The sequence below is a fragment of the Lissotriton helveticus genome, chromosome 6, assembly GCF_964261635.1.
Source record: "Lissotriton helveticus chromosome 6, aLisHel1.1, whole genome shotgun sequence".
Lineage (NCBI taxonomy): Eukaryota > Metazoa > Chordata > Amphibia > Caudata > Salamandridae > Lissotriton > Lissotriton helveticus.
The window spans coordinates 238,418,270-238,432,964 of record NC_136067.1 but is presented as its reverse complement, the minus strand read 5'-3'; the positions used below and the strand labels follow the sequence as shown (position 1 = coordinate 238,432,964).

General features: G+C 44.3%; 1 protein-coding gene across 3 annotated transcripts in view; it reads left to right on the top strand.

Annotated features, from left to right (window-relative positions):
• Window positions 1-14,695, top strand: part of LOC144762473 (adhesion G protein-coupled receptor F5-like) — a 1,325,307-nt gene that overhangs the window by 1,054,581 nt on the left and 256,031 nt on the right. For all 3 annotated transcript variants that reach the window (XM_078647685.1, XM_078647687.1, XM_078647686.1), the window contains one exon: window positions 4,812-4,984. In XM_078647685.1, coding sequence (XP_078503811.1) covers window positions 4,812-4,984 — 173 coding nt within the window. The remainder of the gene's footprint in view (window positions 1-4,811; window positions 4,985-14,695) is intronic.

Sequence of the window (14,695 nt, the reverse complement as noted above, 5' to 3'; positions counted from 1 at the left end):
GACATTGCCAGTATTTTCCTTGTATATAAACTATTGGGCTTCTTACATAACCCTTGGATTAAGGGTCCACAACAATACGATATTTAAACCTCTTGGATCTTGAATAAGATATTTCGCCTTTTTGGATCTTGAAAAGTACTTTCACACAAGATTAAATATTGCGTGATTTGCTGATTTGTATTTATGATGTAAAAAATGAAAAAGGATTTCTAAAAGAAAATCACAAATCAGATTTTTTTGTTGTGTGTTTTTCCTTTCTTTTAAGTTGTTGTTAATAGCCATTAGATGAACGTTATATTTGATGATAGATAGATACTATACAATTTATGATGTGATGAGACAGATAATTAGTAGTATTTGTCTTGATAAATAACCTTCCTTAAGAAAATACCGTTGGCATCCTCTTTTCTTTAATTATTCATTGCATTAACTTGGCAGAATTTTTCCACCAGAAAATCACCCAAATTTACTCTTTCTTTCCTTCTACAACACTACAGTTCATAGCTCAGGATCAGACAACGTTGAGGGATACGCCCTCCCATTCTCTCATTACGCTAGATCACTTCCCCCCACTAAACCTTGAATCTCTAGCTGCTATAGCCAGCAAAGTAATATCCGGATCCCCACGTGATCCAGCACCCCCAGAAATCATGATGCTGGCACCCCAGGTTATCCTGCCAATTATCTTGAACCTTTTAAATGCCTCCATTACTTCCTGTATCGTACCGCCTGCTTGGAAGCGGGCCATGGTGCGTGCTCTGCTAAAAAAAAAAAAACCTGGACCCCGGTGACTTCAGTAGTTATCGTCCCATTTCTCTGCTCCCCTGGGTAAGCAAAGTTCTCGAGAGGCACATTATTGTCCATCTGATGCACTTCCTCGAGAACAACCAGCTTCTAGATGTTACCCAGACTGGCTTTAGACCCAGGCACGGGACAGAGACCACCCTGCTGGCAGTCACCGAGGCAACCAGAATGATCTTGGATCAGGGAGGATCAGTGGCAGTGATCCTCCTTGAACTAAGTGCGGCATTCAACACGGTCAGCCATGACATCTTGCTGAGCCGTTTGTCGAGTGTCGGAATAGTTGGCGGAGCATGGCTATGGCTCAAATCCTTTTTGAGTGAGAGGTCTTTTCAAATCTTTGATGGAGACTCGGTATCCTCAAGCAGACCTTTGAAGTGTGGAGTCCCGCAGGGCTCTTCTTTAAGCCCTGCGCTTTTTAACATCTACATGAGACCACTGGCTGAGATTGTACGTCCGTTTGGCATTAAGATCATTTCCTATGCGGGCGACACTCAGCTAGTGGTCTCCCTGGCGCAGGAGCTGGGGTCGCCATCCTCAGGTGGTCTGGCAAAATGCTTGGAGGAGGTCAAAGTATGGATGACGTCCTCTCTCCTAAAGCTTAATGGGGACAAAACAGAGCTGATGCTCCTGGGCCCCTCTAATTCTACTTCGATCAACCCTGTGAGGTCCGCATGTCTTGGTATTGCCCCAGTATCCAAGGACAATATAAAAAGCCTGGGGGTTTGGTTGGACAAGACGCTTTCCTTTAACACTCAGGCCACAAAACTCGCGGCTTCCTGCTTTGGCCTCCTAAGGATGTTGAGGAAAGTTTTTCCTCTCCTGACGATGGAGGCAAAGCAGGTGGCCATTCAGGGTCTGATTCAGTCCCATCTGGATTCTAACAACGTCCTCTATCTCGGCGCTCCGGAATATACACTGCGCAAATTACAGATTGTGCAAAATTGTGCGGCTCGTGCCGTGCTTCAGTTGCCGCGCAGGCTGTCAGCCAAATCCGGGCTGATTAGTCTGCATTGGCTTCCAGTTCGACAGAGGGTCGCGTTTAAGGCAATGTGTATATTCCACCAAGCGTTTTGGGATACAGGACCGGCCATTATTCGGGATGTGGCAACGCAGTACCATCCAAGCAGAACTCTTCGCTCTAGCCAGGCATGTATGGCCCAGGTTCCCAGAATAAAGAAAGCAAGAGCTGGTGGCAGGACGTTCGCTTACAACGTGGCCAAGCTGTGGAACTCACTCCCGTTCCAGCTCAGGTCCAATGCGAATCTCTCCACCTTTCGTAAACAGCTGAAGACCTTCTTGTTTAATGCTCCTTTCTAAAATCTCTTTTTCTGACTTAAGCAATTCCATATTTGGCCGCTAGCGCTTGGACGCCCCAGGGCATGAATCGCGCTCTACAGGTTTACATTTCATTTCATTCATTTAATTTCATTTCATTTCATCATTTGAGTAAACAGCTTTGTTTATTTTGCTGATGAGCTTGGTATTGTTTAGCCGGTCACTTAAATATTTGCGCCTTTATGCAGAAACTAAAGGGGCATTCTTTGTCAACTTGTTTAATGTTCATGCTGCTAAACTTGTTTTTGTTTTTACCACTCGCGTTGAAATATTTGCACCTTTATGCACAAATAAAAGGGGCATTGTTTGACTGGACAGGTTTGATGTTTATGCTGCTAAATTGTTCTTACTTTACCAGGCACTTTGAAATATTACTGCCTTCATCCACAAACAAAGGGGGAATTAGTCTGACCAAATAGGTTTGATTTATGTATGCTGGTGCTTGCTGTACTTGTTGTTGTTTTACCAATAAGTTTGAAATATTAGCACCTTCATGCACAAACCAAAAGGCATTGGTTAACTAAAGTGGTTTGATTTTTGTATGCTGCTGCCTGCTTTACTTGTTACTGTTTAGCGAGTCACTTTGAAATATTTGAGCCTTCAAAAAGGGAATTGTTAGTTTAAACTGCTTTGATTATTGTATGGTGCTGTAGTTGTTGTTGTTTACCAGTTATTTTGAAATCTATGTGCTTTTATGCACACACCAAACTGGGAATTGTTTGACTAACATGGCTTCAATTTTGCATACTGCTGGACTTGTTTTTACCATGCACTTTGAAAGTATTTTCACCTTAATGCAAGAAGAAAGTCGATTGTTTTACAAAACATGCCTCATTTTTGTATATTGCTGGACTGTTGATTGCTTTATTCTGCTCTTTGAAAGTATTTGCACTTTTTCTTTTGCTTTACTAACTACAGTTTGTATAGATTGTCATTAGGGACTTGCTGATATGGTTTGTTTTTATTCTACATGCAATGTTATTCAAGGTGTTGCTTGCACTGGTCTGTAATACTTGTTCCTTAAATCTTGTATTTAGCATTGTTTACACTACAGGCATGATAAATTCAGACAAACGTCTGCATCAATGTTCTGAAGTATTCAAACAGTTTTCTTCCTCAGCCTTGTTGGCCTGCCTGTTTTGCAATGCTTACTAATAAAGACCTGATGGTAGAAATTGAAATTGCTTCCTCAGTTCACCTTATTATCATGCACAACCCTTGATAGTCGCTAGTGTGTGGCATGCAGATAATTCACCAGTCTATTTCTCTTGTCTTTCTCAGGATACTATGTTATATCTTGTATACTTCTCATGTATATGGTCAGTCGAGTTTGTATGAAATTGCAGGTTTGGGGTTGTCTTTCAAAGTTTCAAGTTATTGTCTATTAATGTCAATTCTATTTCAGACGCTTCATAGTTGTTTTTTCTTCTTCATCCATAGGCAGTCCCTGAGACAATAGGACCACTCCTTGGCATTGTTCTGATTGCTGCCTCAGTAAAAAAATCTGCTTTTGACATTGTTACAAATGGTGTAGCTTGTATGCTAATAGTATTTCCCATTTTCTCATTAGAACTTAGAGAAAGACAATATAGAGGCATTTCATTTAAATGTTGGAGGTTTCAAATAAAAATATACTACATTTCTGGGTGGTAGGGCAAGTGGTAGGTAGGTGGTAGGCCGAGCTACCGCGGGGGGCCCTCCATGTGCTTTGCAGGGGGGCCCCCTCAAATTTCACTACGCCACTGCCTCAGCCAGTGGGTGTCACAATTTCTTCCTGGCTTTTTTGCCTGCACACAGGTAATTCAGCCCACTGGTTTGGTAGGCACACCTCTCCAAGCCACAATTCCACCAGCCTCAGCTCCATAGGCTCCTTCTAATCTTCATCTCGTTTTTCAAAGCGGCAGCTTCCACAAAATCCCCTTGCCGCTCCATCGCAACACCAAGGCTCGAGTCAGCAGGTCTTCCTGCTCTTTCTTTCCTTCTCATACATCCTCTTTAGCGCCTCATTACGGAGCCACTAAGTGCTGAACGCCACTGTCGGAGTTCCGAATACACGCTGAGCTCCAGCGTCTGTTTGCGAAGGGGAAGGGCCGGAGGATCTGGTTCCGCCATCAGCAGCAGGACATGGTGCAGCCGCTGTTGAGTGTTATGATCCCATCATTTGTTTTCATCTCACTTAAGAATTGCTAACAAGTGTAATTTATTTTTGCTTTTTTAACAGCTGAATGTTCATTTATAGGTATTTACATTTTGTTGTGTGTTACAAACAATGACAGCCAACATTCTTCACTTTCACACTGCATGCATGCCAACAAGATTGTCACATAATCCACTTTATTTATCTTTCTCTGGCTTCAAAGTGAGAGGCATTTGTAAACAACAATCCCCATGTTAAAAAACATAAGCAGCAATTTTTCATAGCCTCACATTTGACCTTTGCCATTGATGAATGTAGAATGTAAAGTCATCTTTATTTATTTCTTGGACTTCAGGTCTCACCAAAAATTGGCTTGCGACCCACCCACAGTTTGGTAAACACTGGCCTATGATATTTATAATAGAGCTAATTACTCCGTGTAACAAAATATTAAATTGCTACTATCTAGTTGCCTGTTTGATTCGTTGCAATAGCTGCATATTTATACTTATTTTTTTGTCAATCAAACTTTCAGTCCGAGCTACATGTATTGGAGTTGTAAATGGGACGCAAGGTGATATCACAAAGTTACCATGTGATCCTGATTTTGTTGGAACAAACGAATACACCTGCATCAATAGTAAATGGGAGGTGACAGTCTCAACGTGTGTTCCTAAAAGCATCAATCAACTAGTGACAGCAAGTCTGGTAAGTGTGAATTAATGTCTGCTAGTTCTTTATATTTGAGTGAACTGAAGCTGTCAGAATGGGGCTTGTTGGGACTGTATATGCAAGAATAACCTAAATTACTAAGGGGCAGATTCAATTAGATGTTCTCATTATTTGAGAATCCTATACAGCGCATTTCCCCTTATGCAAAAAATACACTTCAAAGCAAAATGCCTAATGTCAGTATCTATGGGTGAATATTGTGAGGTCCAAAGTATTCAGTCAATACTCTTTATTTCAGCCAATTGCCATAAAAGAGACATACAAATAAGCAACATTAAAAATACGAACTTATGTGGCTATTTACAACATGCAAAGCTATACAACATCATTAAAATACATTACAAATCGTCAGATAAAATCAGTAAAACATTATACCACATTTTATATACACAAAAATGATGCTGTGTGTTAAAAAGACACAATGATTTTCATAGGGCTATAAGCTAAATCTGTCAACTTGATACACGGCACCAGTATTCTCAACAACTAGTAGGTTGAAGATAAAATATTATTGGGAACATCAACTACGACGAAATTCCCCAATATGAGGTTCTCCTAGCTGCCTTGCAGCGCTGCTATCCTATCTATCAGCTAATGGTAGGTCATTTTCCCTCCTCGTTTGTCACAATGCAAATAAGAACCTGGAAACTGCAAATACAATGTGCCTGCTAGTGTCATACTGTAAAATTCTGCAGGCCTCTACACGATGTGTGGTTGCCAGGTTCCAGCAAATAGGAATTATCCATTTGGCCCTGGCCCTACTCTACTGGGGGCAGAAAAACAGGCTGCAAGCCACGGTTTCTTCGCTGTGGCCACAAGATGGGCAGTCCATCTGGGAGGTCTATCTGAGCTCACCCATTTAGAGGTGATTGATCAAATAGGTAGTGACTCATGCCTGAATTGCACATACTGCTTTCTGGACAGATTTGGTTCAACTTCGTCTAGGAACTTCTCAGTTTTGTAAAAGTCCTTTATCCTTAAGGAGTCAGTCAAAGTACCCAGCCCCAGGCTTGACATGAGTATACCAGTTTTAAAGTTCCTAAACTGCCTCTTAAGCTCTGATTTGCTAGTTAGTAGAGTTTAACTAGTCCTGAGGCTTGACAGTTTGTTTGCCAGCCCTGGGAGACTTAAGTATCTCTTCTAGGCCCCAGTGGGAATCCAGCAGTTAGGGAGTAGCCCATAGTTTTCTCCAATATATTAATGGTCTGGCTGCGATTCTTTCCAGGATTGACCTGAGCCCCAAATGTAGCCTTAGTGGGACTAGCAGAGAGGGGACTGGAAAGCTCAGTACTTGCCTCAGGAACCTATTCTCAACTATTTCTAGGGGGTGTCCTTGTGACCCCAGAGCTTGCGCCATAGAGAGCTGCACCTATTGCTTGTTGAGTGTATATTTCCACCTAGGTGTCTGGTTTGAAAAAGGAGCTCCGGTCAACTTTCAGCAAATCTCCGACATGTTGATCCGATTTGAGCCTTAGTTTCGAAATATGTGACGACTAATCAAGATTCTTGTTCAGAGTGATGCCTAGTTACTCAGACAGATGGTCCTGCTCTAATGGGTACCTATTCAAGGTGGGTTTGGCATGTGTTGCATGACACGGGTTAAAAACCATGTACTTAGATTTACTGACATTTATTTCCAATCCTCTCTTTGTACAGAAGCTACTGAATACAATTCGTCCAGGATATCTGTATGCCCATGGGTGATGTAGTTAAGAGTAATGTGTTGTCTACAAACATAGCTCTGGGACCAGGGCGCCAGCCTTTCAGGGGGCCCCGTAAAAGAGCCTAGTCGGCTACAGCAGAACTGGGCAAAGTTCTGTTCATGCAGCTTTTCAATGATTATAGTAACTAGGTACACACATCTCAGCCAGCACCTTCCATAGCACATTTCTGGGGACCAAATGGAATCCAGATCGAAGATCAACAAATACCATGTAAAGTATTCCCTTTTCAGGAATGTTAGCTTTCCAGTATATCACTTGATCTATAGTTGATGTGCGATTGTGGAATCCTGCTTGCATGGGGCTTAGAATGTTATTAGCCTCTAGCCAATCTTGTAATCTTAGTAAAATAATACTGCTAAAGAGTTTCTGCATATTATCAGTTGGGCTGATGGGCCTGTAGTTTTTTGGCACCAGGGTGACCCCTTTTTAGGTTGAGCGTGAGCCAACGCGCAAGTGCTGCTCTGCGATGATCTATGGTAGTCCGGTATGGGAGAGGATCCCTGCCCACTCCCCGTCCATATTTGTTTTTAGCTTGTGTCTTTGTCCTTCGTAAATGCTGTCTTCTGATTCATTATGAGGCTTGTTAGTCCCTCTTTAGTCCAGCCATGTTGTCATTTGTATCCTTTCACACACACAATAGATGAGGGGTATGAGGAGAAGCCCCACTCCGACCTCCTAGTACACAGCTCTACACACACATAGAAATGGGGTTAAATGAAGTATGTCGCTTTTATGCAGACACGGCGCCGGGAGGGTCAAGATGTCCGTAATGAGCTCACCCTGACGTAAATGTGACTACAGGGAGCCGTCATCACTCCCCCGTCAATTCGAAAACTATTATCAATGATACTCGGAAATTCTCTTGGAGTGAGTTACTCAACCCATATGACCTGAGCAGTCACTCAGGCTGTGATTTCGCTCTACTCCACAAGGTAGGAGGTAGGGAGAGTGTCCTAGGGATCTATTCTTTTAGTCCTGATAAAAGCAGGGAACAACGCAGGAGCCGGCTGAAACATGTCGACAGTTTGCTGAGTGGAAGGGTAGTAGGTTAATTATAGTCCAGCAGACCACCATCCACTGGTTGTTCAAAACCTTTTTAATCTAACCAGGGATTCCACCAATAAAGGGTATTCTGGAGATACCTTCATGAGTTTTAACATCATCTTCTCTGCACTTTTCCTTTTTTATCCTGCATAGTTTTGCTTTATGTTTGTCTTGTTTCCCCCTCTCTATTGCTACACCTCTGTCGTTGGCTTGCGCGATGGTGTGTTAGCAGGCCTATGATGAAGCATGCCACAGGTTTCTGTGGGTGAGGGCAGTTTGTACAACATGTACATCTTGTCAACTTACCTCTGCATAAAAGTGACATACTTCATATAGCCCCATTTCTATGCGTGTGTAGAGTCATTTTATCCTCTCAAGGCTACGGGCCCCTTTACTTTGTTGTTTGACGGTGCGTGTAGAGTTGTATTTACTTTATTTTTCTGAAGTCAACGTGCTTTGCTTATATTCAGCTGGCCATGCCTGCTTTCACTTTCGAAGCAGGGACAATGGCTGCCATAGGTATGTCATGTAGACCTTTAGCATTGCAAATATGTTTTATTGGCTGCCTTGCCTTAGAGACTAAACACATGCTTATTATTGGTTGGGAAAATACTCTGCAGTAGTTCATTGGCTGTAGGAGCTCGGAACGTGCACGAGCCCCCATGGCGCCGTGTTTAGCTTCTGCACGTCCTGCCTTCTGTCAGTAGGCGACTCTAGTAACGATAGCACAGATATGCTGAATTTTTCAAGGTGTGTGTAACTCTACTCGTCCATTTCAATGAGCCGGTGCCCCTGGCAGCCGGAAGTTTCCCATTGCCTGGTTGCACGGAATTGGTGGTAGTATGTCAACTCTTCCCCATGGTGGGCTGAAGTCTGAGCATTGACTCTACCCGCAGCAGGTTCCTTGGTGCTTTCCACTGGGAAGAACCACACAGTCTGTACTTGCGTTACGAGCATGTAACCTCCTGCGGGCCCCCTTCAGAATATCCCTCCCCCCTCCTGCTGCTCCGGAGCGCCTTGGCTTTCAGCCTGCTTCGTCGAGCTGCTCTTCTGCTTTCTTCCCACCAATTCTTTGGATCTGCCTTTCTGTGTTGCTGTTGTCCTTTGACGGCTGATCTGCTCCGCATGGGGTGGATTTGGGCTGCCTCGGGTCCAACTGTTGCAGTTTACTAAGTTGCCACTGATTCCTGCGCCTACTGTGGTAGGGCTATACAGATACTTGGGTCCTCACACAGTGCCCGGTGTGTTGCTGAAATGCTAAAGACTTCGTACACACTGCTCTGCCATGGTGGGGCTGCTCCCGGAGGGTAATCTGACCTGGGTCTCTGCATCAACCCATTCCTGGTGGAGGGAAAACTGGTTGGACTTTCGACAGTTCAAGACCCACCCACCTTCCATCTGAGGTAACAGCATGTGGACTCACTCAACCCACACTACTCTGCGGGGCGGTTCTGAGCTCCCCACCCACCATTGTGTGGGCGCGTTATTGAACGCTCCATATCCCATAATCTGCACACAACATAGCTAAGTATGGATCATGACTAGGTGACATGTAATTTCCGATTAAACCCCTTGCCTGCCTTATGTGTGTGTGTGCATGTGTGTGTGTGTGTGTGTGCATTTATATATGAATGTGTGTGTGTGTATGTGCCAGGCCGCTCTCATGACCTGTATAATATATATCATGCGCATGAGCCACAAATGTCAATGGACATATCTTGATACAGTTGGTCCAGTCAAGGGGTTTATGCTTATTCTGTGGACTGGGGGTCGTGGGTGGTATGTCCTTTACTACTGCCCATTGACATATATACTGATTATGATAGGGCATAGACTTTCATTTTTCATTTGTGAACACTCTCATGCTTTCTCAAAGTAAAATCGATATCTTTAAAAAAGTAACCTAAGTGAATACGTCTATGTCTGTGGATATTATATTGTGGGCATTACCAATGCATAATTCCTAGGTCTGTGCTTTTTCCTTATATGAAGCTAAAGTTCCAGGTGCAGCATTTAAAGCACTAATATACTTTGGGCATTCCTTTCTTCCTCTCTCCCCAACCTTTACATATTGTGAACTTTGTGCACAGAATTTTAAACACTTGACTTTTGTTACACAATCAAAAGCTCTGTTATATAATTACTATCTGATATTTTGTGAAACCAGTGTCAGTCGAATGATCTGTTCACACGTCCTAAAAAAGTGAACGGACTCCTTTGAGTGGTTTTTGTCGCACTGCAAGGTGCCTGCAACTTGTGGTAGTTCAGATTACAATCATTTTGTGGTCTGTTTTCAACTACTCGCACTTCCCTAAGACTTTGGGAGCAGGGGACGAGAGCGCACCATGGCAAGTAATCGCCTAAAGTAACATGTCGCATACTTTGATGACTACATTAGATATTTGAATAGGAAGATGCGTCTGACATCGGTTACTGTTTTAGGTCTCCAACATAAGTTATATCCAGTTAAATGAAAGTAAGCCCCCCCCAACATTCTTTTCTTTCAGCCCCTTGATTTAAATAGAAAGTTCAGGTTTAATATAACAACTTTAACAGGTTGAGAGTTATGATGTTGTCTATCATTTGCGTATCTCAAACTTGGCAATTTTTCTTGTAGTTATCAGAAAGGCATTATTTCCAGAAGGGTCTAAGCCTTGACAGGGCTGACAACCCGAGTTGCCAGCCAAATCAGTGTACTATCTTTCATGGTAAAACAGCACTTCAGTCCTTTCCAGCTGCCCCAAGTTCACCTGTTAAAATGTAATGAAGTGCGCTGGTACGAAGAGAATACATTGAAGAAATACTACAGAAATTGGGTGCAAACATTGGTTTGTGTTCTCATGAGTAATTGGAGTCCATTCCTGCACCCCTGGATTACTAATCCACAGCAGCATTCATGAATTCCAGGTGTGGTGAACCCATGCAGTTTCCCCGGACCACTCAGAACGATGCACCTCATGTAACAGAACATGGGTACAAAAATTGGAAAGCGATACAAAAGGGGATGATGGACGAAGTGTTTGAGCAAATCAAACACTCACCCCTAGTCAATTGATCTGGGTTTAATCCATCACCATTCCTTAGCTCACTCTGCCACCCCAGTTCAGACATGACCATATGCAAATCAGTCTGACCCTGTGCCTCATGGGAACAGTCCAGCCCGAACTGCCAAGCCATGTCTTTCCTGGACCGGAAACAAGCATCCTGGGACAGGTTTCGGATTCATAATCCTCATCAACCAGGCTATCTTGAATCCAGTGGCAAAGTGAGCAAGGGACTCACGTCTGAGCATACCCTGCCAACTTATGGCGAACAAAGCGATACAAAAGGGGATGATGGACGGAGCGTTTGAGCAAATCAAACACTCACCCCCAGTAAACTGATCTGGGTTTAATCCATCACCATTCTTTAGCTCACTCCGCCACCCCAGTTCAGAGAAGACCATATGCAAATCAGTCTGACTCTGTGCCTCATGGGAACAGACCAGCCTGAACTGCCAAGCCATGTCTTTCCTGGACCGGAAACAAGCCTCCTGGGACCGGTTTCTGATTCATAACCCTCTCCAGCCAGGCTAGCTTGAATCCAGAGGCAAAGTGAGCAAGGGACTCACGTCTGAGCATACCATGCCAACTTATGGCGAACAAAGCGATACAAAAGGGGATGATGGACGGAGCGTTTGAGCAAATCAAACACTCACCTCCAGTCAACTGATCTGGGTTTAATCCATCAGCATTCTTTAGCTCACTCCGCCCCCCAGTTCAGACAAGACCATATGCAAATCAGTCTGACCCTGTGCCTCATGGGAACAGTCCAGCCCGAACTGCCAAGCCATGTCTTTCCTGGACCGGAAACAAGCATCCTGGGACCGGTTTCGGATTCATAATCCTCATCAGCCAGGCTATCTTGAATCCAGTGGCAAAGTGAGCAAGGGACTCACGTCTGAGCATACCCTGCCAACTTATGGCGAACAAAGCGATACAAAAGGGGATGATGGACGGAGCGTTTGAGCAAATCAAACACTCACCCCAAGTCAACTGATCTGGGTTTAATCCATCACCATTCTTTAGCTCACTCCGCCACCCCAGTTCAGACATGACCATATGCAAATCAGTCTGACCCTGTGCCTCATGGGAACAGTCCTGCCCGAACTGCCAAGCCATGTCTTTCCTGGCCCGGAAACAGGCATCCTGGGACCGGTTTCAGATTCATAATCCTCATCAGCCAGGCTATCTTGAATCCAGTGGCAAAGTGAGCAAGGGACTCACGTCTGAGCATACCCTGCCAACTTATGGCGAACAAAGCGATACAAAAGGGGATGATTTACGGAGCGTTTGAGCAAATCAAACACTCACCCCCAGTCAACTGATCTGGGTTTAATCCATCACCATTCTTTAGCTCACTCCGCCACCCCAGTTCAGACATGACCATATGCAAATCAGTCTGACCCTGTGCCTTATGGGAACAGCCCAGCCCGAACTGCCAAGCCATGTCTTTCCCGGACCGGAAGGAAACACCCTGGGACCGGTTTCGGATTCATAATCCTAATCAGCCAGGCTATCTTGAATCCAGAGGCAAAGTGAGCAAGGGACTCACGTCTGAGCATACCCTGCCAACTTATGGCGACGACGGCTGAAATGCCAGAAACCAGTCCTCGGAAGCTTGTTTCCGGTCCAGGGAAGGCATGGCTTGGCAGTTCGGGCTGGACTGTTCCCATGAGGCACAAGGTCAGACTGATTTGCATATGGCCATGTCTGAACTGGGGTGGCAGAGTGGGCTAAAAAACGGTGATGGATTAAACCCAGATCTGTTGACTGGGTGTGAGTGGTTGATTGGTTCAGATGCTCCGTCCATCACCACCCTCTTTGGTACCACATACAAAAACCCATGAAGGTTGATGCACCAAGCAAATGCTGCAAGAATGAGGATGAACCAGAATGAAAACCACTCTTATGTGGACACTATAATGCCTAATATTTTAGGCTAATATGTAATGCTGCTGTTTTTGGTCTTGCGTAGGCAATGCTTGCGCTGCCTCTGTGAGACATGCTGTATTCAGGATATTGACTTTAAAAGCTAAGTCCATTTTCAAGGACTGCCCCTGTTACATGTGTTGTTACTCAGAGCTTGTGAGCACTATTTCTTTCCTTAGGCTGGAACATTCGAGACAAGTGCTCTTGCTTTAATGTAAATGTAAATGTAAATGTAAATGTAAGGCTCATTTATACCGCGCTAACAATCGCTCCAGGGAGCATCTCGGCGCCAATAGGTGGACAACCAGGTGTAACAGTTGCCTCACTGCTTTAGGGAGACCAAGACCGGAGTCACACTAATGCTCTGGCAGCCGAGTCTGGAAGGTTGTAAATCCAGGTTTTCAGTTGTTTGCGGAAATCAGATTCCTTATCCAGTGCTCTTAGTGGTGGGGGGAGGGCATTCCAAGCTTTAGCGCCCAATACCGCTAGGGATTTACCCCCACGGGTTTTAAGTCTGAACCCTGGAATGGTCAAAAGATTGGCATTTGAGGACCGTAGTGCTCGTGTTGGGCAATATTTTACAAATTTTTTCCTAAGGTATAGAGGGCCTAAGTTATGTACAGCACGAAAGGTAATTGTCAGTACTTTGTGCAGGACCCTTTTGGTTATAGGCAGCCAGTGTAGTAAATTAAGGGCTTTGGTTGCAGAGGTTTTTCTTGGCCATTTCAAAACTAGCCTTGCCGCCGCATGCTGTACCATCTGGAGTTTATGGGTGACCACCTTGTTGGTACCAGCATACAGGCTGTTGCAATAGTCAATACGAGAAGTAACTAGTGCAACCGTGACTGTTTTCCTTGCTTCGAGGGGCAGCAAGTCAAAGAACTTCTTGAGCAGTTTTATCACCCCGAAGCAAGTGCCTGCCACTTTAGACGCCTGATGTTTAAAGGATAAATCGGCGTCAAACTGTACCCCAAGGTTGCGGGCCGAGGAAGTAGTGTGAGGTGGTATGTCTGTCATCTCGGGCCACCACAGTCTGGGGATGAATTTGTTTTTTGGGCCTATAGGCATGATCTCGGTCTTGCCTGTGTTGCATATTAGGTGGTTTTTCCGCATCCACTCAAAGGTGGCTGTTAGACAGCACTTAAGTTTCTCCTCCCAGACCTGGTTGTCTTTGTCCATAACCAGGATCAGCTGAGTATCGTCGGCATATGCTATCACAGCTATGCCGTAGGAGGATATCAGCTGTATCAGAGGTGCGGTATAGACATTGAATAATGTCGGACTCAAGCTGGAACCTTGAGGTACTCCCGTTGATAGTGACTTTTCACTGGAACAGAAATCCCCCAAGGTCACCACTTGTCTCCTGTCACTAAGAAAATTTTTTATCCACTCTAAGGCGACACCTTTAATGCCAGATGTCATTAGCCGGTCTATTAAGATGGCATGTGAGACCGTGTCGAGCTTTACAGAGCTGTGTTGTAAACAGGGCTCTAATCTTACTCTTATCTTGCCATATTTGTTGTGCATTTAAAGATGGAGGTCTGTTTTGGCTGCAGCTGCCTCCTCTTCCCTCCTGCTTTTGAAACACATGACCTGACGTCATGGTCCCTGCCTTCCTGTGGTTGCTGCTGCCTCTGTCTCAGAGCTCAACAAGCATTTGCAATGCAGTAGGTCTCGCATTTGCAAGAGTTTGAACTGTTGGCATTGTAAATGACAATGTCTTTTATTTATGTTTTTTGAAGACCTGCATGGGGTGCTTAAACATGCACTTTGTACTTATTGTTGTTGCTTTTGAGAAGCAAGGCTGGTAGTAACTGTGCCTCTATTATTGCCATCCATGCTTCTCATAAGCAAGGATGTAAGTACAAAGTGTGTGTTTACGCACCGCTTGCAGGTTTTCAAAACATATAAATAAAAGGCATTTTCATTCACAATGTCAATAGCTCAAA